Source organism: Oncorhynchus keta, chromosome 35, assembly GCF_023373465.1.
Source record: "Oncorhynchus keta strain PuntledgeMale-10-30-2019 chromosome 35, Oket_V2, whole genome shotgun sequence".
In the NCBI taxonomy this organism is placed as follows: domain Eukaryota; kingdom Metazoa; phylum Chordata; class Actinopteri; order Salmoniformes; family Salmonidae; genus Oncorhynchus; species Oncorhynchus keta.
Window position 1 is genome coordinate 31,148,378 of NC_068455.1, and position 24,412 is coordinate 31,172,789.

The window sequence follows — 24,412 nt, forward strand, 5'->3', positions numbered from 1 at the left end:
CCAGTCTGTAATTACTACATGTTTCAAGCAGACCACCATAGTGCCTGTGCCCATGAACGCAGAGGTAGGCTGTCTAAATGACTCGCCCCATAGCACTCACATCTGTAGCCTAGAAATGTCTTGAAAGGCTGGTCATGGCTCACATCAACACCATGATCTCAGACACCCTGGACCCACTCCAATTCACATACCGCCCCAACAGATCCACAGATGACGCAATCTCTATTGCAGTCCACACTGCCCTTTCCTACCTGGACAAGAGGAACACTTAAGTGAGAATGCTGTTCATTGACTACAACTCAGTGTTCAACACCATATTGCCCTCCAAGCTCATCACTAAGCTAAGAACCCTGTGATTAAACACCTCCCTCTGCAACTGGATCCTGGACTTCCTGATGGGCTGCCCCCAGGTGTTGAGGGTAGACATCAATAATATAATAATAATAATAATATAATAATATAATAATAATATAATAATATATTCCATTTAGCAGACGCTTTTATCCAAAGCGACTTACAGTCATGTGTGCATACATTCTACGTATGGGTGGTCCCGGGAATCGAACCCACTACCCTGGCGTTACAAGCGCCATGCTCTACCAACTGAGCTACAGAAGGACCACAACACATCCGCCACACTGACCCTCAACACGGGGACCCCTCAGGGGTGCGTGCTTAGTCTCCTCCTGTACTCCCTGTTCACCCACGACTGCATGGCCGCGCACGACTCCAATACCATCATTACTTTTGGTGACGACACTGATCACTGATGACTATCAGGACAACAACCTCTCACTCAATGTCAGCAAAACAAAGAAGATGATTTTAGACTACAGGAAACGGAAGGTCGAGCACACCCCCATTCAGATCAATGGGGCTGTAGTGGAGCGGATTTAGAGCTTCAAGTTCCTGTGTCCACATCACTAAGGATCTATCATGGTCCACACACACCAACACAGTCATAAAGAGAGCATGACCACGCCTCTTCCCCTTCAGGAGGCTGACAAGATGTGGTATGGGACGGGCCCTCAGATCCTCAAAGTTATACAGCTGCACCATTGAGAGCATCTTGACTGGCTGCATCGTCGCTTGGTATGGCAACTGCTTGTCATCCGACCGCAAGGTGCTACATAGGGTTGTGCGTACGACTCAGTAGATCACTGGGGTTGAGCTCCCTGCCATCCAGGACCTCTATACCAGGCGGTGTCAGAGGAAGACCCTAAAATTGTCAAGGCCTCTAGCTACCCAAGTCCGACTGTTCTCTGTTCTCTCTACTACTGCACAGCAAGCATTACCAATGCACTAGGTCTGGAACCAACAGCTTCTACCCCCAAGTCATAAGATGGCTAAATAGTTATTTAAATCTAATAGATACTAGAACATGAAGAATTTTTGGACTTTTAGTACTTCTGCCAAATGTGTCTCAACTATCAGTGCTGCTGATGTCCCCCTTATAGCAAAAAAGCACCATGCCTGCTCCTCTTAGCCTGCACTGGGAGTCTGGGCTGCATCACGTCAGCTCCCCACTCATGCCGTACAGAAGTTAACACACTTAAATAATGTGATAAAGCATTTAGAAATGTTGAAACTGTTAAGGCCAGCATCCCGGAGTCGCCTCTTCACTGTTGACGTTGAGACTGGTGTTTTGCGGGTACTATTTAATGAAGCTGACAGTGGAGGACTTGTGAGGCGTCTGTTTCTCAAACTAGACATTTTAATGTACTTGTCCTCTTGCTCTGTTGTGCACCGGCGCCTCCCGCTCCTCTTTCTATTCTGGTTCGAGCCAGTTTGCGTTGTTCCGTGAAGGGAGTAGTGCACAGCATTGTACGGGATCTTCAGTTTCTTGGCAATTTCTCGCATGGAATAGCCTTCATTTCTCAGAACAAGAATATACTGTCGAGTTTCAGAAGAAAGTCCTTTTGTTTCTGGCCATTTTGAGTCTGTAATCAAACCCACAAATGCTGATGCTCCAGATACTCAACTAGTCTAAAGAAGGCGAGTTTTATTTCTTCTTTAATCAGAACAACAGTTTTCAGCTGTGCTAACATAATTGCAAAAGGGTTTTCTAATGATCAATTAGCCTTTTTAAAATGATCAACTTGGATTAGCTAACACAATGTGCCATTGGAACACAGGAGTGATGGTTGCTGATAATGGGCCTCTGTGCGCCTATGTAGATGTTCCATAAAAAAATCTGCCCGTTTCCAGCTACAAAAGTAATTTACAGCATTAACAATATATACTAGAGGATGACCGATTCATGATTTTTTTCAAATCCGATACGGATTCTTGAAGGACCAAAAAAAGCCGATACCGTTTAATCGTTCGATTTTTATTTAAAAAAAATATATATATTATTTTTTATATATTTGTAATGAAGGCAATCACAACAATACTGAAATAAAATAGAAGTGTTAACTTAATGTAATACATAAATAAAATTTATGTAGTCTCAAATAAATAATGAAACATGTTCAATTTGGTTTAACCTCTTAAGCACACCCGACACGCAGGCGTGCCATCTGGAAATGCAAATGCACTACGCTAAATGCTAATAGCACTTGTTAAAACTCAACATTCATTAAATAATGCAAAAACAAAGTGTTGGAAAAGAAAGTGAAAGTGCAATATGTGCCATGTAAAAAAGCTAACGTTTAAGTTCCTTGCACAACATGAGAACATATGAAAGCTGGTGGTTCCTTTTAACATGAGTCTTCAATATTCCCAGTTAAGAAGTTTTAGGTTGTATTTATTATAGGAATTATAGAACTATTTATATATTTCTCTCTCTATCATTTGTATTTCATATACCTTTGACTATTGGATGTTCTTATAGGCACTTTAGTATTGCCAGCCTAATCTCTGCAGTTGATAGGCTTAAAGTCATAAACAGCGCAATGCTTGATGCACACCGAAGAGCTGCTGGCTAACGCAGGAAAGTGCTGTTTGAATGAATGCTTACGAGCCTGCTGCTGCCTATCAAATTTATTTACATAGCCCTTCTTACATCAACTGATATCTCAAAGTGGTGTACAGAAACACAGCCTAAAACCCCAAACAGCAAGCAATGCAGGTGGCTAGGAAAGACTCCATAGACAGGCCAAAACCTATGAAGAAGCCTGGTTCCTCTCTAGGTTATGAGGGGTGGCCCCCTCTAGCTGTGCCAGGTGGAGATTATAACAGAACATGGCCAAGATGTTAAAATGTTCATAAATGACCAGCATGGTCAAATAATAATAATAATAATAATAATCACAGTAGTTGTCGATGGTGCAACAGGTCAGTACCTCAGGAGTAAATGTCAGTTGGCTTTTCATAGCCGATCATTGATAACTTCAACCACCAACTTACCATCCTGAGACGAGGCCGAGTATAGCCCACAAAGATCTCCGCCACTGCATAACCCAAGGGGGGTCAGACTGCTCTATCAAATCATAGACTTGATTATAATATAATAACACACAGAAATACTAGCCTTAGGTCATTAATATGGTCAGTTCCGGAAACTATAATTTAAAAAAAAACAAATGTTTATTCTTTCAGTGAAATACGGAACCGTTCCGTATTTTATCCAATGTGCGGCAAGTCTAAATATTGCTGTTACATTGCACAACCTTCAATGTTATGTTATAATTATGTACAATTCTGGCAAATGAATTATGGTCTTTGTTAGGAAGATATGGTCTTCACACAGTTCGAGCCAGGCGTCCCAAACTGCTGCATATACCCTGACTCTGCTTGCACAGAACGCAAGAGAAGTGACAGAATTTCCCTAGTTTAAAGAAATTCATGTTAGCAGGCAATATTAACTAAATATGCAGGGTTAATTTTGAACTTTTGTATTGATTTTAAGAAAGGCATTGATGTTTGTGTTTAGGTACACATTGATGCAACGACAGTGCTTTTTTTCGCGAATGCGCTTGTTAAATCATCACCTGTTTGGCGAAGTATGCTGTGATTCGATGATAAATTAACAGGCACTGCATTGATTATATGCAACGCAGGACAAGCTAGATAAACTAGTAATATCATCAACCATGTGTAGTTAACTAGTGATTATGATTGATTGTAACAGGCAGTCAGTCTCCTTGTGGAGTGCAACGAGAGAGAGGCAGGTCGTTATTGCGTTGGACTAGTTAACGTCTACGTCTACGCTGTATTTCTGATCATTTTGATGTTGTTTTAATGGACAAAACAATGTGCTATTCTTTCAAAAACAAGGACATTTCTAAGTGACCGCAAACTATTGAACAGTTTCGTAGATATTTGGACGAGCAATGTCAGATCGGCATAGACTAAGATGCAGTACAATAGAATACAGTAAATACATATGAGATGATTAATGCAAAATATGTTAACATTACGAGTGACTAGTGTTCCATCATTACATTTACATTACATTTAAGTCATTTAGCAGACGCTCTTATCCAGAGCGACTTACAAATTGGTGCATTCACCTTATGACATCCAGTGGAACAGCCACTTTACAATAGTGCATCTAAATCTTTTAAGGGGGGTGAGAAGGATTACTTTATCCTATCCTAGGTATTCCTTAAAGAGGTGGGGTTTCAGGTGTCTCCGGAAGGTGGTGATTGACTCCGCTGTCCTGGCGTCGTGAGGGAGTTTGTTCCACCATTGGGGAGCCAGAGCAGCGAACAGTTTTGACTGGGCTGAGCGGGAACTGTACTTCCTCAGTGGTAGGGAGGCGAGCAGGCCAGAGGTGGATGAACGCAGTGCCCTTGTTTGGGTGTAGGGCCTGATCAGAGCCTGGAGGTACTGAGGTGCCGTTCCCCTCACAGCTCCGTAGGCAAGCACCATGGTCTTGTAGCGGATGCGAGCTTCAACTGGAAGCCAGTGGAGAGAGCGGAGGAGCGGGGTGACGTGAGAGAACTTGGGAAGGTTGAACACCAGACGTTAAATCATTAAAGTGTCCAGTGACTTCAAGTCTATGTATATAGGGCAGCAGCCTCTAATGTGCTAGTAATGGCTATTTAAGTCTGATGGCCTTGATCGAAGCTGTTTTTCAGTCGCTCGGTCCCAGCTTTGAAGCTCCTGTACTGACCTCGCCTTCTGGATGATAGCGGGGTGAACAGACAGTGGCTCGGGTGGATGTTGTCCTTTGATCTTTTTGGCCTTCCTGTGACATCAGGTGCTGTAGGTGTCCCGAAAGGCAGATAGTTTGCCCCCAGTGATGCGTTAGGCAGACTGCACCACCCTCTGGAGAGCTCTGCGTTTGCGGGTGGCACGGTTGCCGTACCAGGCGGCGATACAGCCGGACAGGATTCTCTCAATTGTGCATCTGTAGAAGTTTGTCATCTGTATCCCAATTCAATCAGAAAAACAAGGTCTATAAGTCTATGCATGAATAGGCCTAGGCTACATCTTGATTTATCCAGTTTATCAATAGAGATTTACCATTCAAATCAATTATTACCGTTATGTCGTTAGATTGATAAAAAAAATTATCGTATAAATCATTAATTAATTAATGCATACCTGGCTGTCTCTGAAAAATGTTGATGTAATTAAAAAATATATATATAATCAAATCAAATGTATTTATATAGCCCTTCTTACATCAGCTGATGTCACAAAGTGCTGTACAGAAACCCAGCCTAAAACCCCAAACAGCAAGCAATGCAGGTGTAGAAGCACAGTCAGTGGCTAGGAAAAACTCCCTAGAAAGGCCAAAACCTAGCCTGGTTCCTCTCTAGGTTTCTTCCTATGTGGGGTGGCCAGTCCTCTTCTGGCTATGTCGGGTGGAGATTATAACAGAACATGGCCAAGATGTTCAAATGTTCATAAATGACCAGCATGGTCGAATAATAATAAGGCAGAACAGTCCCCAGTCCACAGCCAGTCCACAGCCAGGTGGACTGGGGACAGCAAGGAGTCATCATGTCAGGTGGTCCTGAGGCATGGTCCTAGGGCTCAGGTCCTCTGAGAGAAAGAAAGAGAGAAAGAGAGAATTAGAGAGAGCACACTTAAATTCACACAGGACACCGAATAGGACAGGAGAAGTACTCCAGATATAACAAACTGACCCTAGACTCCCGACACAAACTACTGCAGCATAAATACTGGAGGCTGAGACAGGAGGGGTCAGGAGACACTGTGGCCCCATCTGAGGATAATGATATTGAACTCATAATGCCCAACAATTGAACAGAGCAGTAGCTGACTATCTGTCTGGATCAAGTGCGATTTTGTGACTTTGGTTAATATGCCTTCTTTTTTGCAGTGGTATCATTTTGGTATTGAGTATTGTGATGGTATACTTAACCTGGTATCAGTATCGAAGTAAAAATTCTGGTATTCTGACAACACTACTCGGTACTGATACCCATTGTGTATATCGACAATTTATCATTACTGATGGTCTATTTATTACTTATTGTGTAATATTACTTTTCTATTTCTCTTTTCTTTCACTGCATTATTGGGAAGGGCCCCTAAGTAAACATTTCACTGTTAGTCTACACATGTATACAAAGCATATGACTAATAAAATTCGAGGCCAGTTTTATCACCTTTGAATGCACGTGTGAGCTCACTGCTCTGACATTTCCACAAGGCCTAGAATAACATTAATTATGCCAATCACTACTCACTGACTTTGTTAGTTTATAACATGATGATTTTTCCAAGATGCCATCCTATCTGATGGTTAGGCTAGCATTTAAGCTTCATTCTCTCTTTCTCGCTCTCTCATGCGCTCTCCTTGCCTTGTGTACCTGGGACTGTTTACTCTTCACAACCACACACGGGCTCTTTCCCAGAATCCTCAAACACTGTGGCTTTCTCAAACTGCGGAGCCTTCCTTTTTGTGAGGGACAACATTCCAAAGCATGTCTGTTTATTTGCTGGAAGCTGTCTAATCAGGGAATTAGGGAGAAAGAGGATAGGGTCGTAGGACAAGAAGGAGAGAAGGCAGATTTAGGCTTTTTTGCTTGGCAGATTTTGCCTTTTTTGCTCGGCCTAAGCAGGTCTCTTCTCTGATCAAGACTGGGAGAGCTGCGACTAAAGCGCCTCCATTAAATGTTTGTCTTATCAAAATGGCTGCCTGTGGGTATTGTAATTGAGAACATGTGGTGAAAATTAATTACAGCTATACGTGTTGCCATGTTCAAGAAGCTGTCTGCCAGTGGCAGGCCCAACTAGGTAGAACTTTGCAGAGGCAAATGTTGCTGTCTTTTGTCTTTAGATTCAATATTCATCCTCATTTGATATAATCAAACCTGTCTGTGTGCTAAAGGCTCTGCTTCGATTAATTAAGCAGGATAATTACCATGTGAGGCATGTGGCAGAGACTGAAGGTTTGAATGTGAAATCTCCTCCTTTCACAGCAAATATTAACATTGATACCCTAAGCGGCCGCCAAACTATCACCGGCATTGATAAAAGCGTCTCAAACTCCAGGGTCATTGATGATGATAGTACTGTCTGAACACATCCCTATTGTGATGCCCTAGCCTAACCCAATCATCCCCTTAATTGATTCAGTGCCCTAAATAGAAACCAAACCTCACTGCTCTGTAGAATGTCATGTGACCGTCCCAGCAGCCCAAAGGTCATGACGCTAGGCTATATGAAAGTCACTTCGGTCTCTGCAAAGAGCAATGTAAGCATCACACGGACGACAATATTCAGCTTAGTCACATTGTTTGTCCATGGTAGAGCCACTCCAATCAGTGAGTAAAGATCCTGAGAATAGTGTTTGTTTGATTCTTTGATTGACCCTGGTGATTAACGGTTGACTGTAATCATCATTTGCATTTCTGCCGGTTGCTAGGGGACAGCCCTTAATCCTCCATCCCTGATTGTATGCAGACGGATCAGGAGAGAGGGTGAAGAGGTGGAATTATGCTTCCAGAATGTAGCCGATACCAACCCTGTAATGTTTTCCTCAAGCACATGGAGTAGCCAATCAAATAGAAAAAGTAGCCAACCAGACTCCACCTGTTTTTTTTTGCAGAACAAGCTCTATTTTGGTGGCCTTTGTTACATTCTGATTGTATTTTCAACAAACAACTAAGGAAATGGCACTAATCAAATGTTTTCACACTTAGTGTAAGGCTAGGTTTCCATCCAATTGGCAACAGATTTTCATGCGAATATTCTAAAATATGCTTTTAAACAATATGCATGTTTTTCCTCCAGAGATGTTCCCAGCAAATTGCCTCACTGTAGATAAAGGCTGTGCTTGATGACGTAGTACACATACGTACCGAATAAAAAAATACAACTTATATAAGTTTCCATCACATTTTGAATTCTACTGATGGTTTTCTGACAACAAAAAATGTGTTTATATAGGCAGTCTGCCCACTCTGGTATTGGCACGTGCGGTTTAGCCAATAGCGCTATCTACATGATGAGATTATTATTATTATTATTATTATGGACAAAAGAGCAAGATTATTTTTCAAACGGCAGCCACGTATCAACTCATGTCACCAGAATAAGGCCCTCAATATTTATTGGAGAGGAGCATCAAACTCATCAGCTTGTACTTTCACTACCCTGTGAAGTTCATTTATTTCATTTGTGACGAGTCGTAGTGGGAGGACCACACAACATAATCGCGTGACTCCAAGTTTACTTTGATATGATGGTTATTATATCAATATTTGCACATTTGTAGCATAATTCATTTGACAGACATCAAGATATCACCACGTTGTCTAGTGTATATTATGTCGACATTCTGAATGTGAACCAAATAATGTTCTATTGCCGTCAGGCCTCATGACATTCTTTTTCTCCGATGTACTTGCATAAAAAGGTTGGATGGAAACCTGGTTTGTATTACTTTCATCAGCTGTGGTACAATATGATATAAAACACAGAATAAACATATTTTAAAGAAAAACATAAGCCTTTAATGAATCCTGTAAGTGTCTGCTGACTCACACAGGCTTGGAGCTTACTTTTTAAGAAGCATTTTGTCAGCTATCTGCAATACAGGTATGATTGAAGAATGAGAGGTGTTAAACGTTGGGTTTGCTACACAGAAAGCAGCTGTTTACTACTCCATTGTCAACACTGAAAATAGTGTATGCAGTGCATTCGGGAAAGTATTCAGACCCCTTCAGTTTTCCACATTTTTGTTTACGTTACAGCATTATTCTAAAATTGATTAAATAGTATTTTCCCCCTAATCAACCGACACACGATACCCCATAATGACAAAGCAAAAACAGGTTTTTAGAAATGTTCGCAAATGAATTACAGAAAATGGAAATATTGCATTTACATAAGTATTCAGACCCTTTACTCAGTACTTTGTTGAAGCACCTTTGGCAGTGATTACAGTATTGAGTCTTGAGTATGACGCTACAAGCTTGGCACACCTGTATTTGGGGAGTTCCTCCCATTCTTCTCTGCAGGTCCTCTCAAGCTATGTTGGGTTGGATGGGGAGCATCGCTGCACAGCTATATTCAGGTCTCTCCAGAGATGTTCGATTGGGTCCAAGTCTTGTTTGCTCCAGTCCTGACACTTGGCATTCAGGCCAAGGAGTTCAATCTTGGTTTCATCAGACCAGAGAATCTTGTTTCTCATGGTTTGATAGTCCTTTAGGTGCCTTTCGGCAAAATCCAAGTGGGCTGTTATGCACCTTTTCTACTGTGGCGTGGCTTCTGTCTGGCCACTCCAACCTAAAGGCCTGATTGGTGGAGTACTGCAGATATGGTTGTCCTTCTGGAAGGTTTTTCCCATCTCTATAGTGGAACTCTGGAGCTCTTGTCAGTGGCCATCCGGTTCTTGGTCACCTTGCTGACCCAGGCTCTTCTCCCCCCTATTGCTCAGGTTGGCTGGGCGGCCAGCTCTAGGAAGACTCTTGGTGGTTCCAAACTTCTTCCATTTTAAGAATGATGGAGGTCGCTGTGTTCTTGGACCTTCAATGCTACAGACATTTTTTGGTACCCATCACTAGATCTGTGCCTTGACATAATCCTGTCTTGGAATTCGACTGACAATTCCTTTGACCTCATGGCTTGGTTTTTGCTCTGACATGCACGATCAACTGTGGGACCTTGTATAGACAGGTGTGTGCCTTTCCAAATCCTATCTAAACAATTTAATTTACCACCGGTGGACTCCAATCAAGTTGTAGAAACATCTCAAGGATGATCAATGGAAACAGGATGCACCTGAGCTCAGTTTCTAGTCTCATAGCAAGGAGTCTGAATACTTATGTAAATAAGGTATTTCTGATTTTTTTATTTTATTCTAAAAACCTGTTTTCACCACTGATTTTGGGGTATTGTGTGTAGATTGAGGGAAAACCTAGATTAAATACATTTTAGAATAAGGCTGTAACATAGCAACATTTGGAAAAAGGGAAAGGGTCTGAATACTTTCCGAGTGCACTGTATCACGTAACGCAAGGGTTGAGGGAATAGGGAATGTTTTTCTTAAAGAAACTAGGTATTTTGGTAAAATACATTTTCAGTCAAAAAAAATGGTTGTAATTATGTTTCAGCGTCAGGGCGGACAGTGCGATAAACACTTGCTGTAGTGCCTGTTCACTGCAGCAGGGAGGAGAGCGAGACAACGGGCGCCAGTCACACAGGCACTCCCTGTCATTTTTAGTTTGTCTCATTTGTGTCTTAATTATTTAATCGAACAGTGCGCTTAAAGCATCAGACTAGCTCGGTGCGTATACTGGATTTTATTCAAGCACATGGTGTGTGTATATATTTATGGGACGGCAGCGTTGCCTAGTGGTTAGAGCGTTGGACTAGTAACCAAAAAGTTCAAATCCCTGAGCTGACTAGGTACAAATCTGTCATTCTGTCCCTGAACGCTGTTCCTAGGCCGTCATTGAAAACAACAAGAATTTGTTCTTAACTGACTTGCCTAGTTAAATACAGGTAAAATAAAATTATCTATGGAGAAATACAGGTTAAGACATTTAGAACAATCATTTGGTCAACAAAAGACATTTGGTCGTCCGATTTTTTTTTTTCGGGAACAACCCTACTCTGTTTAAGGTTTACCTTGCCTTGCGTGTGCTTGGTGAAGGCATCAACTCATGTACCGCTCGAAGTTGGGACTCGAGCGTGATTGTGCTTGAATGAACTGCTAATCATATTGCTCAAATACAAATAGCATGACATTTTCAAATACAGTCTTCAGTGGTTGATTGCGATTAAGCAGGTAAATGTTGAACTGGAATGCAGCAAAGAGCCAAAATGTTGCTGGCCCTTTTGAGCCAGTGACTGCTGAGATCCAATGGCCCAACACTTTTTTTATTACTGGCCCAGGACCAACGGGCCATCATTAATGTCTGACCCTGCACGCAAAAGAAAATGAATGTGCCAGAAAACAATAGGCTAAGTGGATTTTGAGTCTTCGTTACGACATTATGGGACGTACAAATTCATGCACTTTCCCTCCTTGTAACATTTTTGGACTGCAACCACCACGCACACACCCAGGTACTGAGAGGTGGGACAGACAGCAGACTGTCAAACCAGCAATGTTTTCCTGTCATCGCTCACTTTGACTGACAGGTGGTTGTCCTATAAATAGATCCCCAGAAGATGCACATTGTTCGTTCTAGCAGGAGCGGGCTCGGCAGACTTTTTCTGACTAGTAGCCAAGTTATTTTAAGTGGGAAAAGTACCCGGCTGAAAATGGGTCTGTAATCGTTTGTTTTGCCGACTGCCGGCACTAGTGGAAAACACTGGTTAACATGGTTTATAATCTGTCTGATCAGAACCTTTATGCACATCTAGGGCTGGCACAATTACGTATACGAACAGCTGACTGAAGACACGGGGATGGCTGGGCATTCCTTCGGTTGAGTCTGTTATTTGGTAACATGGACTCTTAACAATGTGAAACTTGCTTGTTGCTCCTTGCTGACACAAGCAAGGTGTTGCAGCAAATGAGCACACCAAGGTGCAGCAGCAGAACACAGAAATATAATCTATTGTAGCACATGCAGAGGGAAAAAAAAGTTTAAAAATAAGTATGCTATTCAAACGGTTATTATGGAGACCGCAGTAATTTGACTGGTCAATTACTGTCATCCCAAATTCCATGACAGTCACAGCCCTATGCATTAGGGATGGGCATTTGAAATTCACTAATCTAATATCATTTTTTGGGGAGATATCCGAACAGTCGAAATACATGTTTTATTTACAGTAGTATGAAAACGTTTGGGAACCCCTGACAATTTCCATGATTTCCATTTATAAATAATTGGGTGTTTGGATCAGCAATTTCATTTTGATCTATCAAATAACTGATGGACACAGTAATATTTCAGTAGTGAAATTAGGTTTATTGGATTAACAGAATGTGCATCAAAACAAAGTTAGACTGGTGCATCAATTTGGGTAACCCAATAGAAAAATCACATCAATATTTAGTAGAGCCTCCTTTTGCTAAAATAACAGCCTCTAGATGCTTCCCATAGCCTCTGGATTCTGGATGAAGGTATTTTGGACCATTCCTCCTTACAAAGCATGGACAGCCCACTTCAAATCATCCCACAGATTCTCAATGATATTCAGGTATGGGGACTGGGATGGCCATTCCAGAACATCGTACTTGTTCCTCTGCATAAATGCCCGGGTAGATTTTGAGCAGTGTTTTGGGTCGTTGTCTTGTTGTAATATCCAGCCCCGGCGTAACTTCAACTTTGTGACTGATTCTTCAACATTATTCCCAAGAATCTGCTGATATTGAGTGGAATCCATGCGACCCTCAACTTTAACAAGATTCCCAGTACCGGCACTGGCCACACAGCCCCACAGCATGATGGAACCCCCACCAAATTTGACTGTGGGTAGCAAGTGTTTTTCTTGGAACGCTGTGTTCTTTTGCCGCCATGCATAACGTCCCTTGTTATGACCAAATTTAAACTCAATCTTTGCTTCATCAGTCCACAGCACCTTATTCCAAAATGAATCTGGCTTGTCCAAATGTGTGTTTGCATACCTGAAGCGACTCTGTTTGTGGCGTGTGTGCAGAAAAGGCTTCTTCCGCATCACTCTCCCATACAGCTTCTCCTTGTGCAAAGTGCGCTGAATTGTTGAACGATGCAGTGACACCATCTGCAGCAAGATGTTGAAGGTGGTCTGTGGGCTGTTTGTGACCGTTCTCACCATCCTTTGCCTTTGCCTTTCCGATATTTTACTTGGCCTGCAACTTCTGGCCTTAACAAGAACTGTTTCTGTGGTCTTCCATTTCATCACTGTTCCTCACAGTGGACACTGACAGCTTAATTCTCTGCGATAGCTTTTTGTAGCCTTCCTCTAACCCATAATGTTGAACAATCTTTGTTTTCAGGTCATTTGAGAGTTGTTTTGAGGCCCCCATGTTGCCACTCTTCAGAGGAGAGTCAAAGAGAACAACAACTTGCAATTGGCCTTAAATACCTTTTCTCATGATTGGATGCACTTGTCTATGAAGTTCAAGTCTTAATGAGCTCACCAAACCAATTGTGTGTTCCAATTAATCAGTGCTAAGTAGTTACAGGTATTCAAATCAACAGAATGACAAGGGTGCCCACATTTTTGCATAGCCTATTTTTCACATCTGATTTAATTTCATACAACTTAATATTGCTACACTAAAAATCTTTGTCTGGACAATACCACACCACTCAGCTTTTATTAGAAATTGAATGGCATGCCACTGTGATCATTTTCTATGACGACAGAGTAAATATATATATATATATATACACGAGTTTGACCGATTTGAATTGGAATGGCCGATTTAATTAGGGCCGATTTCAACAATCGGAAATCGGTATTTTAGGTACCGATTTTTTTATTTTTTTATTATACATTTTTTTACAATTTTTATTTATTTATTTTTATACCTTTTTTTTATTTAACTAGGTAAGTCGGTTAAGAACACATTCTTATTTTCAATGACGACCTAGGAGCGGTGGGTTAACTGCCTCGTTCAGGGGCAGAACAACAGATTTTCACCTTGTCAGCTCGGGGGATCCAATCTTGCAACCTTACAGATAACTAGTCCAACGCAATAACGACCTGCCTCTCTCTCGTTGCACTCCACAAGGAGACTGCCTGTTACAATCAATCATAATCACTAGTTAAATACACATGGTTGATGATATTACTAGATATAATCCTAGCGTGTCCTGCGTTGCATATAATCTGACTGAGCAAACAAGTATCTAAGTATGACTGAGCGGTGGTAGCCTGAAGCAGCCACGTAGACATTAATTCAAACAGCACTTTCGTGCGTTTTGCCAGCAGCTCTTCGTTGTGCGTCAAGCATTGCGCTGTTTATGACTTCAAGCCTATCAACTCCCGAGATGAGGCTAGTGTAACCGAAGTAAAATGGCTGGCTAGTTAGCGCGCACTAATAGCGTTTCAAACGTCACTTGCTCTGAGCCTTCTAGGAGTTGTTCCCCTTGCTCTGCATGGGTAACGCTGCTTCGATGGTGGCTGTTGTCGTTGTGTTGCTGGTTTGAGCCCAGGGAGGAGCGAGGAGAGAAATGGAAGGCATACTGTTACACTGGCAATACTAAAGTGCCTAGAAGAACATCCAATAGTCAAAGGTATATGAAATACAAATTGTATAGAGAGAAAGTCCTATAATTCCTATAACTACAACCTAAAACTTCTTACCTGGGAATATTGAAGACTCATGTTAAAAGGAACCACCAGCTTTCATATGTTCTCATGTTCTGAGCAAGGAACTTAAACGTTAGCTTTCTTACATAGCACATATTGCACTTTTACTTCTCCAACACTTGGTTTTTGCATTATTTAAACCAAATTGAACATGTTTCATTATTTACTTGATGCTAAATTGATTTTATTGATGTATTATATTAAGTTAAAATAAGTGTTCATGGCCTCCTGGGTGGCGCAGTGGTTAAGGGCGCTGTACTGCAGCGCTAGCTGTGCCACCAGAGACTCTGGGTTTGCGCCCAGGCTCTGTCGTAACCGGCCACGACCGGGAGGTCCGTGGGGCGGCGCACAATTGGCTTAGCGTCGTCTGGGTTAGGGAGGGCTTGGCCGGTAGGGATGTCCTTGTCTCATCGCGCACCAGCGACTCCTGTGGTGGGCCGGGCGCAGTGCGCACTAACCAAGTTTGCCAGGTGCACGGTGTTTCCTCCGGCACATTGGTGCGGCTGGCTTCCGGGTTGGATGCACGCTGTGTTAACCTAAGATTAAATCACACATGTAAGATTGGCCAGTTGAGACGCTAGCGTCTCCCTATCCTCAAGAGGTTTTAACCTGTGCGGCTTGGTTGGGTTGTGTATCAGGGGACGCATGACTTTCAACCTTCATCTCTCCCGAGCCTGTACGGGAGTTTTAGCGATGAGACAACATGGTAGCTACTAAACAATTGGATACTATGAAATTGGGGAGAGAAAGGGGTAAAATAAAAGTGTTCATTCAGTATTGTTGTAATTGTCATTATTACAAATAAATTTAAGAAATCAGCTGATTAATTGGCATCGGCTTTTTTGGTCCTCCAAAAATCGGTATCGGCGCTGAAAAATCATAATCGGGCCACCTCTTCTATTTTTTTATATATATATATTCGATTTTTACTTCAATGGGGACTTGCTCCTGCGACTCAGTAGAGGTTGTGCACTGCTTGATGTTTCAGTACAGCCAGGTCCTTCTGTAGCTCAGTTGGTAGAGCATGGCGCTTGTAACGCCAGGTTCGATTCCCGGGACCACCCATACGTAGAATGTATGCACACATGACTGTAAGTCGCTTTGGATAAAGGCGTCTGCTAAATGGCATATATTATTATATTATCATATATATATATTAGGTGTGGGAGGGGTGCGCGAGGAGCAGGTGGCGGTGTGTCCGGCATGGAGGGGGAGAGCGAGCTACAGAAAGTGGCCAAAACGACCCGTACAAGTTAGGTTATTTATTGCACCAACAAGTTTTTCTATCATCTCATAAGGTAGTGTCTGTCTTGGCTGCATCTAATTGATGTAAAGACGCTAGCTATCTACACTAGCCAGCTAAGTTAGTAAGCCTGCTTGCTAGCTCGCAAGGCTAATTTAATATTTTGATTTGTTCCCCGTGTCCTTTTCTACAACTCCATTCATATTAATCAGCAAGCCTACCTGTTGGTTGATCATTGTAGCTTTCTCATTCCATAATTGTAATTCCATTTTCCATTGACTAGTAATCACCCACTTTACTTGCTACACATGGAGCCTCTGACAGTAGTGGTGCTTTGATTGGCTGACAATAACAAGCTAAATGCGTGAAAAGTATGGTATACTATTCAAATGGCCGTGCCCATCCACATCATTCCTCCATCTTATAGTTTGTATGTGTAAGGTTTATGTACGCTAGTCTCAATGGTTGAATTTGTGACAGTCACATGGAAACTTCTATCTTCCCCTACTCTGTGTGTGTGTGTGTGTGTTTCCAGTGGTCCACGGTGGTCAGTGATTCATGGCTAAAATGAATTGTCTGGTTAACCACTAGTCTGGTCATTGGGCCTATTTCAGTATCTTTACCAGCGCCTGTCAGTGCCAACCATAAGTGGTGTTGACCGGTCTGAATGGTCTCCCTGCTGCAGGTTGGGTGACCAGTTCTACAAGGATGCCATTGAGCAGTGCCGCAGCTACAATGCCCGCCTGTGTGCTGAGCGCAGCGTGCGCCTGCCCTTCCTGGACTCCCAGACCGGCGTGGCACAGAACAACTGCTACATCTGGATGGAGCGCCACCACCGCAGCCCTGGTGGGTAGAGATGGAAAAGCATGATGGCTGGCTCTGTGGTTTACTAAAACGATCATTCACTTGTTGAGGTTTAGTGGGTAATGTCATCTGTATCTAAATATGTCCCTCTGGCCACTACAGCTACAAACATGTCTATATAAGGATATCCAATAGTGTTTATGTTGCCTCCAGTAAGAACCCGTCATATATACAACCGCATAAGAATATTGATTTCACTCCTTTAGGGTCACTAAGCAACACATTATGTATCAGGGGGGGGAGAACCGTGAGGTGTATTCTTCAGTTCCTGTCTGTTTTTATAGGGGTTGCTGCAGGTCAGATGTATACATACCCCGCCCGCTGCTGGAGGAAGAAGAGGCGGCTGCACACCTCCATGGACCCTCCGCTGCGCCTCTGTGGCCTCCAGATAGGTAATAGAAATCCCCTCTCCCCTCACAAAACTCCTGGAACTCTCTGCTGTGTCTCATCACCAGTCAGTCCAGTGTGTTTCATCTCCCATTCTATTATCTTGTTATTATTTATGATCTGGAATCATTTAACTGAAAGCACATCATTCAATTTCATTGTGGAAGGCAAACAGCCTGCTAGTCACTTTTTATCAAATGAGAAGTGCTCCGTTCAGTGAGCGAGAACTTGTTTTGTGAGAACTAGAACATGTAATCAAATTTTAGCCTGCTCAGCTGGGAGGAGGACAGGAATCACGAGGCTGCATTTAATAAATGTATTACGAAAAACGGAGTTTGTCGCTACTCATAAGTTCCTGAACATTTTCTCACAAACCCGCTCACTCTATTTATTGTGTGTGTGTGTGTGTGTATATATATATATATATTTATTTTTACCCATTCATTCCTACACTCCCACACATTAAGTCACTCTGCCCTACACTCATACTTCCTATTGTAATGTTTTCACTGAGCCTCACTTTGCACTTCTCTACCTGTCACTAAGACACCCTGCTCTAACAGTAACACTGTGTAACACATTAAGTCACTCTGCCCTACACTGTGTAACATACCAGTGAATGTGATCTGTGCCCAGTAGTGGGGCACTAGCTGGCTTTGCCTGGTTTCTCCAGACTCCACTGTGAGAGTGCCTTTTCCTGTAGCTGGGCAGAGGTAGCTATCGCTGCAGCCAGCCAGAGTTAGTGCTGCTTGCTGTCTGACTGTCTGGCGGTGATAGAGGGAAACTTGGGCTGCATGCAGAATCGGCTCCCTGCTGCAGGCTGCCTGCTCGCCTGCTCTATTTTTAGCCTGCAGCTCCCAGGGGGGAGGGGCTGTCTAGTCGCTGAGTTGAAAGTCAACATGTGCAGACACAATGGTTAGGGGCTTCGGTGTGGATGAGCCCTGAGAGTTGCTAGCATATGGTAGTTAGTGCATACCCCTGCCTGCCTCCCTCTTATACCTACTTAGATCTTCACCACTCATCAACTGCTGCATGTTAGCATTCAGCTCAGGGAGTGAGACTGCTAGGTGATTTCACATGGTGACATGAGTGTCTGAAGGTATGATTAAAAAGCTTAAGTTGAGGCTTTGAAGTATGTCCTCTTAACATCATGAGACTACTGCTGAATGAAATACCCTTCAATGAAGAAAGTCTGAGTGATCTCCAGGCTAGACTGATTCCCAGCCAATGTTAGTTTTTTTCCCCCTCTCATCCACACTCTGTTTTGACCTCTATCACAATACAAGAAGAGAACTCTATGGAACATTTACATTAAAGGGACAGTTCACCCAAATAACAAATGTACCTATATTTATTGACAGTTACAGCTTTGCATTAGCATTGAGTGTAAAAAAAGAAGGGCAGGCCGTCCCTGTTTCCATGCTCCAAATATTAAGCCCACATTAGCCTACCTTTGAATCACGTCAGTACACATTGCATTAAGCCATCTTTCGTCACCTGAATAGAAACATAAGCTATACAGAGAGAGTATCTCACCTCCCTAATGAAGGGATATGGTGTTTATAGTGATGTGTTCAAAAATCAAGCAATTTGTATGTTCCTGGGAAAGACTACATGCGGTGCTGCCTGTCGGTGTCTTTAGAGTTGCTATTACAGTCATGGCCAAAAGTTTTGAGAACAACACAAATATTAATTTCCACAAAGTTTGCTGCTTCAGTGTCTAGATATTTTTGTCACATGTTACTATGGAATACTGAAGTATAATTACAAGCATTTAATAAGTGTCAAAGGCTTTTGACAATTACATGAAGTTGATGCAAAGAGTCAATATTTGCAGTGTTGACCCTAATAATTGCATGCTGTCAATTAACTTCTGTGCCACATCCTGACTGATGGCAGCCCATTCTTACATAATCAATGCTTGAAGTTCGTCAGAATTTGTGGGTTTTTGTTTGTCCACCCGCCTCTTGAGGATTGACCACAAGTTCTCAAATGGGATTAAGGTCTGGGGAGTTTCCTGGCCATGGACCAAAATATCAATGTTTTGTTCCCCGAGCCACTAAGTTATCACTTTTGCCTTCTGGCAAGGTGCTCCATCATGCTGGAAAAGGCATTGTTCGTCACCAAACTGTTCCTGTATGGTTGGGAGGAGTTGCTCTCGAAGGATGTGTTGGTACCATTCTTTATTCATGGCTGTGTTCTTAGGCAAAATTCTGAGTGAGCCCACTCCCTTGGCTGAAAATCTACCCCACAGATGAATGGTCTCAGGATGCTTTACTGTTGGCATGACTCAGGACTGATGGTAGCGTTCACCTTGTCTTCTCCGGACAAGCTTTTTTCCGGATGCCCCAAACAATTGGAAAGGGGATTCATCAGAGAAAATGACTTTACCCCAGTCCTCAGCAGTCCAATCCCTGTACCTTTTGCAGAATATCAGTCTGTCCCTGATGTTTTTCCTGGAGAGAAGTGGCTTCTCTGCTGCCCTTCTTGACACCAGGCCATCCTCAATGTCTTGGCCTCACTGTGCGTGCAGATGCACTCACATCTGCCTGCTGCCATTCCTGAGCAAGCTCTGTACTGGTGGTGCCCTGATCGCACAGCTGAATCAGCTTGCTGGTGCTTGCAGGACTTGCTGGACTTGCTGGACCTTCTTGGGTGCCCTGAAGCCTTATTCACAACAATTGAACCGCTCTCCTTGAAGTTCTTGATGATCTGATAAATGGTTGATTTACGTGCAATCTTACTGGCAGCAATATCCTTGCCTGTGAAGCCCTTTTTGTGCAAACAAATGATGACTGCATGTGTTTCCTTGCAGGTAACCATAGTTGACAGAGGAGCACAATGATTCCAAGCACCAACCTCCCATTTGAAGCTTACAGTCTGTTATTTGAACTCAATCAGCATGACCGAGTCATCTCCAGCCTTGTTCTCGTCAACACTCACACCTGTGTTAACGAGAGAATCGCTGACATGATGTCAGCTGGTCCTTTTGTGGCAGGGCTGAAATGCAGTGGAATTGTTTTTTGGGGGATTCGGTTCATTTGCGTGGCAAAGCGGGACTTTACAATTAATTGCAATTCATCTGATCACTCTATAACATTCTGGAGTATATGCAAATTGCCATCATCCAGACTGAGGCAGCAGACTTTGTGAAAATTTATATTTGTGTCATTCTCAACTTTTGGCCACGACTGTACTTTGATGTGACGGGCGGCTCTCTGGTTTATTTGATTTATTTGTGTGATTATTCCTCTTTATCCAGATGGAGGACTCACAGGCAAGGATGTGATTCCCACACAGGGCACCACGCTAGAGGCTCTTCTCAGAGGGGAGGGCTTAGACCAGAGGAACAACTCAAAGGACGAGGAGAGTCTCCTAGAGATCCAGGTGGGTTATAATGAAGTTTTAACCCAATAGCTTCTGAGCATAACAGAACTCACTGGAACAGTGTATAAGGGCTAGGGCTGTCCCAACAAAAAAAATATCTTGGTCAACCGAGAGTCGTCCTGTTCTTTCAACCAATCCATTGGTTGAAATGTTTGAACTTATTTTTCTATATATAGACAGACATACCCAGTGTGTTTGAATAAAATCATCTACATATGCACTGAGCTTGTCTACTTAGCCACACTGTTTGATTACATAGTTAAGACACACAAATTACTCCAAAGAGCCTGATGGTCACACTGTATTAAAAAAAAATGTATCTCTTCCCTACTGCAGCGAAAAGGCACCACAGCAGTGTTTATTGCAAAGCTGCAACATAATTCCAGCCATTTAGTTTTTCATGTTTCTGACTGAAAAGTTATTTTACCTAAATCTCTAATTTCTTTAGGAGAAACATTCCCTCAACCCTTGTTTTCTTTACGTGAAACATGTAAGCATCGCATGCATGTGTCCAATATGGCCTGACCTATAGCCTATCATAATCATATTTTTAAAATGTGGTTATAACTAACTCCGAATACAGTAATGTCGACTGCTAAATGGATGTGGAGGACGTCTAAAAGAAAGTCGAAAACTGTGAATGTTTACTGGTTGCTCAGGAGGAGAAAGGGAAGTCAGATGTGTGGAAGACATTTGACTTAGTTGTGGGAACTACTGCATATCAAGAAAAAGGAGTGTATAGGAGCGAACGTTGTGTGAGTATTCTGTGCCAAACAGTTGCTGTTAGATTACAATATTATACTTTATTCTGACCATTTGAAACTGTAAGCAACAGTAAATAAGTGTACCAGAGAGTCTGCGAGCATTGCAAAATAAGTTTGAATATACATGTTATTCAATCATTGCACCCACACTGCTCGCGGGCGTCAGCGACTGTCTGCGTGGCTAGGCGCTAAACTAGAAGTCGGTTCTATTTGTGACACTCAACGCGGTGCAAATCCGGTGCCTCCCATCTCCTCATTGGTTTTTAGAAGCATATATCCACGTGGGTGATTGAAAGATGAACTTAAGTTGTAGTAATGCTGTAATGTTGGTTGTCAACTGCCATATTAAGTCCAAAATAATAATAAGAAGAAGAAGCCTGAAGGAAGGAGCAGAACCTAATTCGGTTTACTGTTATATCTGTGGAATTGTCAGAGTTGAGGACCTTGTGCATTTCAGGTAAAATAACAACCCAATGTCTATATCCCATGACAAATTAGCTAGCAACATCAAGCTAGCCAGCTAAATTGACAAATGTTTAACCTGTTAGAACTCTAGGGGCAGTATTTCATTTTTGGATAAAAAGACGTGCCCGTTTTTAGCGCGATATTTTGTCACGAAAAGATGCTCGACTATGCTTGGAATTGATAGTTTTGGAAAGAAGACACTCTGACGTTTCCAGAACTGTAAAGATTTTCACTGTGAGTGCCATAGAACAATATCTACAGGCAAAACCAAGATGTTTGAGTGACCAGGAAATCAACAGGATTTTTGAAGGCACGTTTTCAATGATCTCCTTATATGGCTGTGAATGGCACAGGAATCAACGGACACTTCCTATCGTTTCCCCCAGGTGTCTGCAGCATTGTGACGTCTTTGTAGGCATATCATTGGAAGATTGGCCATAAGAGCCTACAATTACCAAGTGTCCCGCATGGTGTCTGCGTGGAAATTGGTGCGCAAAAGTCAGGTCCCAGTATTTTTCCATCCGAATCAGAGAAGAATGCACGTGTCTAGGACTGGCATTTCAATGAAGAGATATATGACCAAACACCTTGAGGATTGATTCAAACAACGTTTTCCATGTTTCAGTCGATATTATGGAGTTAATTCGGAAAAAGTTCGACGTTTAGGTGACTGAATTTTCGGTTAGTTTCGGTAGCCAAATGCATAGTAACAAAACGGAACGTTGTGTCCTACACAAGCATCTTTCAGGAAAAACTGGACATCTGCTATGTAACTGAGAGTCTCCTCATTGAAACATCTGAAGTTCTTCAAAGGTAAATGATTTTATTTGATCCCTTTGCTGGTTTTTGTGAATGTTGCGTGCTAAATGCTAACGCTAAATGCTACGCTAGCTATCACCACTCTTACACAAATTATTGATTTTCTCTGGTTCTAAAGCATATTTTGAAAATCTGAGACGACAGGATTGTTAAGAAAAGGATAAGCTTGAGGACAGGCATATTTATTTCATTTATTTTGCAATTTTCAGAAATCGCTAATGTTGCGTTATGGTAATGAGCTTGAGGCTGTAGTCACGATCCCGTATGCGGGATGGGGCGGCCTAAGAGGTTAATGCTTTTCGAACTGTCCCCATTATAATTAGTTCGGAGTTTGGTATTTTATTACGATCCCCATTAGCTGTTGCAAAAGCAGCCTGTGTGTCCTGATCGTGTCTGGTGTGGGGGAACAAAATCAATATGCGCGCGAAGGCGCACGCAGGCGGTTTGGTTAGCATGTAAGTAAGTTACGGGACTAAACAGGGTGCGCTCTCATAACAACATGATTTATTATTATAATGATGATCATCATAATTGTAATAACAATAAGGAAATCAAGAAAAAGGAGGGTATAGGAGTAAGAGCTGCATGCATATTATATAAATACACATTTATTTTAGGGATGACGGGTAGCCTAATGGTTAGAGCGTTGGACTAGTAACAAAGGTTGCAAGGTTGAATCCCCGCACTGTTCTGCCCCTGAACAAGGCAGTAAGAATAAGAATTTGTTCTTAACTGACTTGCCTAGTTAAATAAAGGTAACAAACAGACAAACCGGTAGTGTTAGATTACAATATTGTTATGCTGGTTTGGAACAGTGTAAACAACACTAAATATATTAAGTAATAATAGTCTGTTCCAACATGAACAAATGGCCTTTAATACAACTTTTCACAGATTTGGGTGTTTTTAAATCTTTGCTATTGCTTTATCCAACATTCTGCTGTTGCATGAAGCTTGGTGCTAAACAAACACTCAGATCCTGCTTCTGCTGCCTATTTATCTTATTTCTGTAGATAGTAGTTTGCGAAAGTATTCACCCCCTTGGCATTTTTTTCTATTTTGTCATTTGATTTACACATGTCTACCACTTTGAAGATGCAAAATATTTTTTTCTTGTGAAGCAAATAATACAAGAACAGAACACTTGAGCGTGCATAACTATTCCCCCAAGAGTCAATACTTTACAGAGCCACCTTTTGCAGCGATTACAACTGCAAGTCTCTTGGGGTATGTCTCTCTAAGCTTGGCACATCTAGCCACTGGGATTTTTTTCCCATTCTTCAAGGCAAAACTTCTCCTGCTCCTTCAAGTTGGACGGGTTTCGCTGGTGTACAGCAATCTTTAAGTCATACCACAGATTCTCAATTGGATTGAGGTCTGGGCTTTGACTAGGCCATTCCAAGACATTTAAATGTTTCCCCTTAACCCTTTCACACGTACCATCACACCGGTGTGATCATTCTACAGTGGTCCCTGAAGCGTACGATCACACCCGTGTGATTAGAATGTTTATTTAGAACGGCCAGTTTCAAATGACTCAACAATCAGCATTTGAGCTGGCCACACTTTTTTTCCCACGAACTATTTACCAAAACACACTGCTTACAAAGTTATGTCCAGAATGTAAGCAGTTTATTTTTGGATACAATGTTCAGATATTCACAGAAGTATCTATAGCATAACACAATCATGTAGGCTACATTTGTCCTAGTGCTAACTGAGGAAAGATTGACGCAACACAAGCTTTCATATTTGTGTAACTCTCAGCCGACAAACTACAATATGAATTAGCTAATAGCGATTACTATTTATAACTAATCGCATCACGGGTGAGCTCACCACTGATCAAAATAAT

The 24,412-nt window shown here is 42.2% G+C and overlaps 1 protein-coding gene across 4 annotated transcripts in view; it reads left to right on the forward strand.

Annotated features, from left to right (window-relative positions):
• Positions 1 to 24,412, forward strand: part of LOC118368328 (zinc finger protein DPF3-like) — a 54,635-nt gene that overhangs the window by 21,390 nt on the left and 8,833 nt on the right. For all 4 annotated transcript variants that reach the window (XR_008093031.1, XM_052496872.1, XM_035752349.2 and 1 more), the window contains 3 exons: positions 16,557 to 16,717; positions 17,020 to 17,127; positions 20,385 to 20,509. Coding sequence is in view for 3 of the 4 variants with exons in the window: in XM_052496872.1 (XP_052352832.1) it covers positions 16,557 to 16,717; positions 17,020 to 17,127; positions 20,385 to 20,509 (394 nt within the window). In the remaining variant the exon portion in view is untranslated. The remainder of the gene's footprint in view (positions 1 to 16,556; positions 16,718 to 17,019; positions 17,128 to 20,384; positions 20,510 to 24,412) is intronic.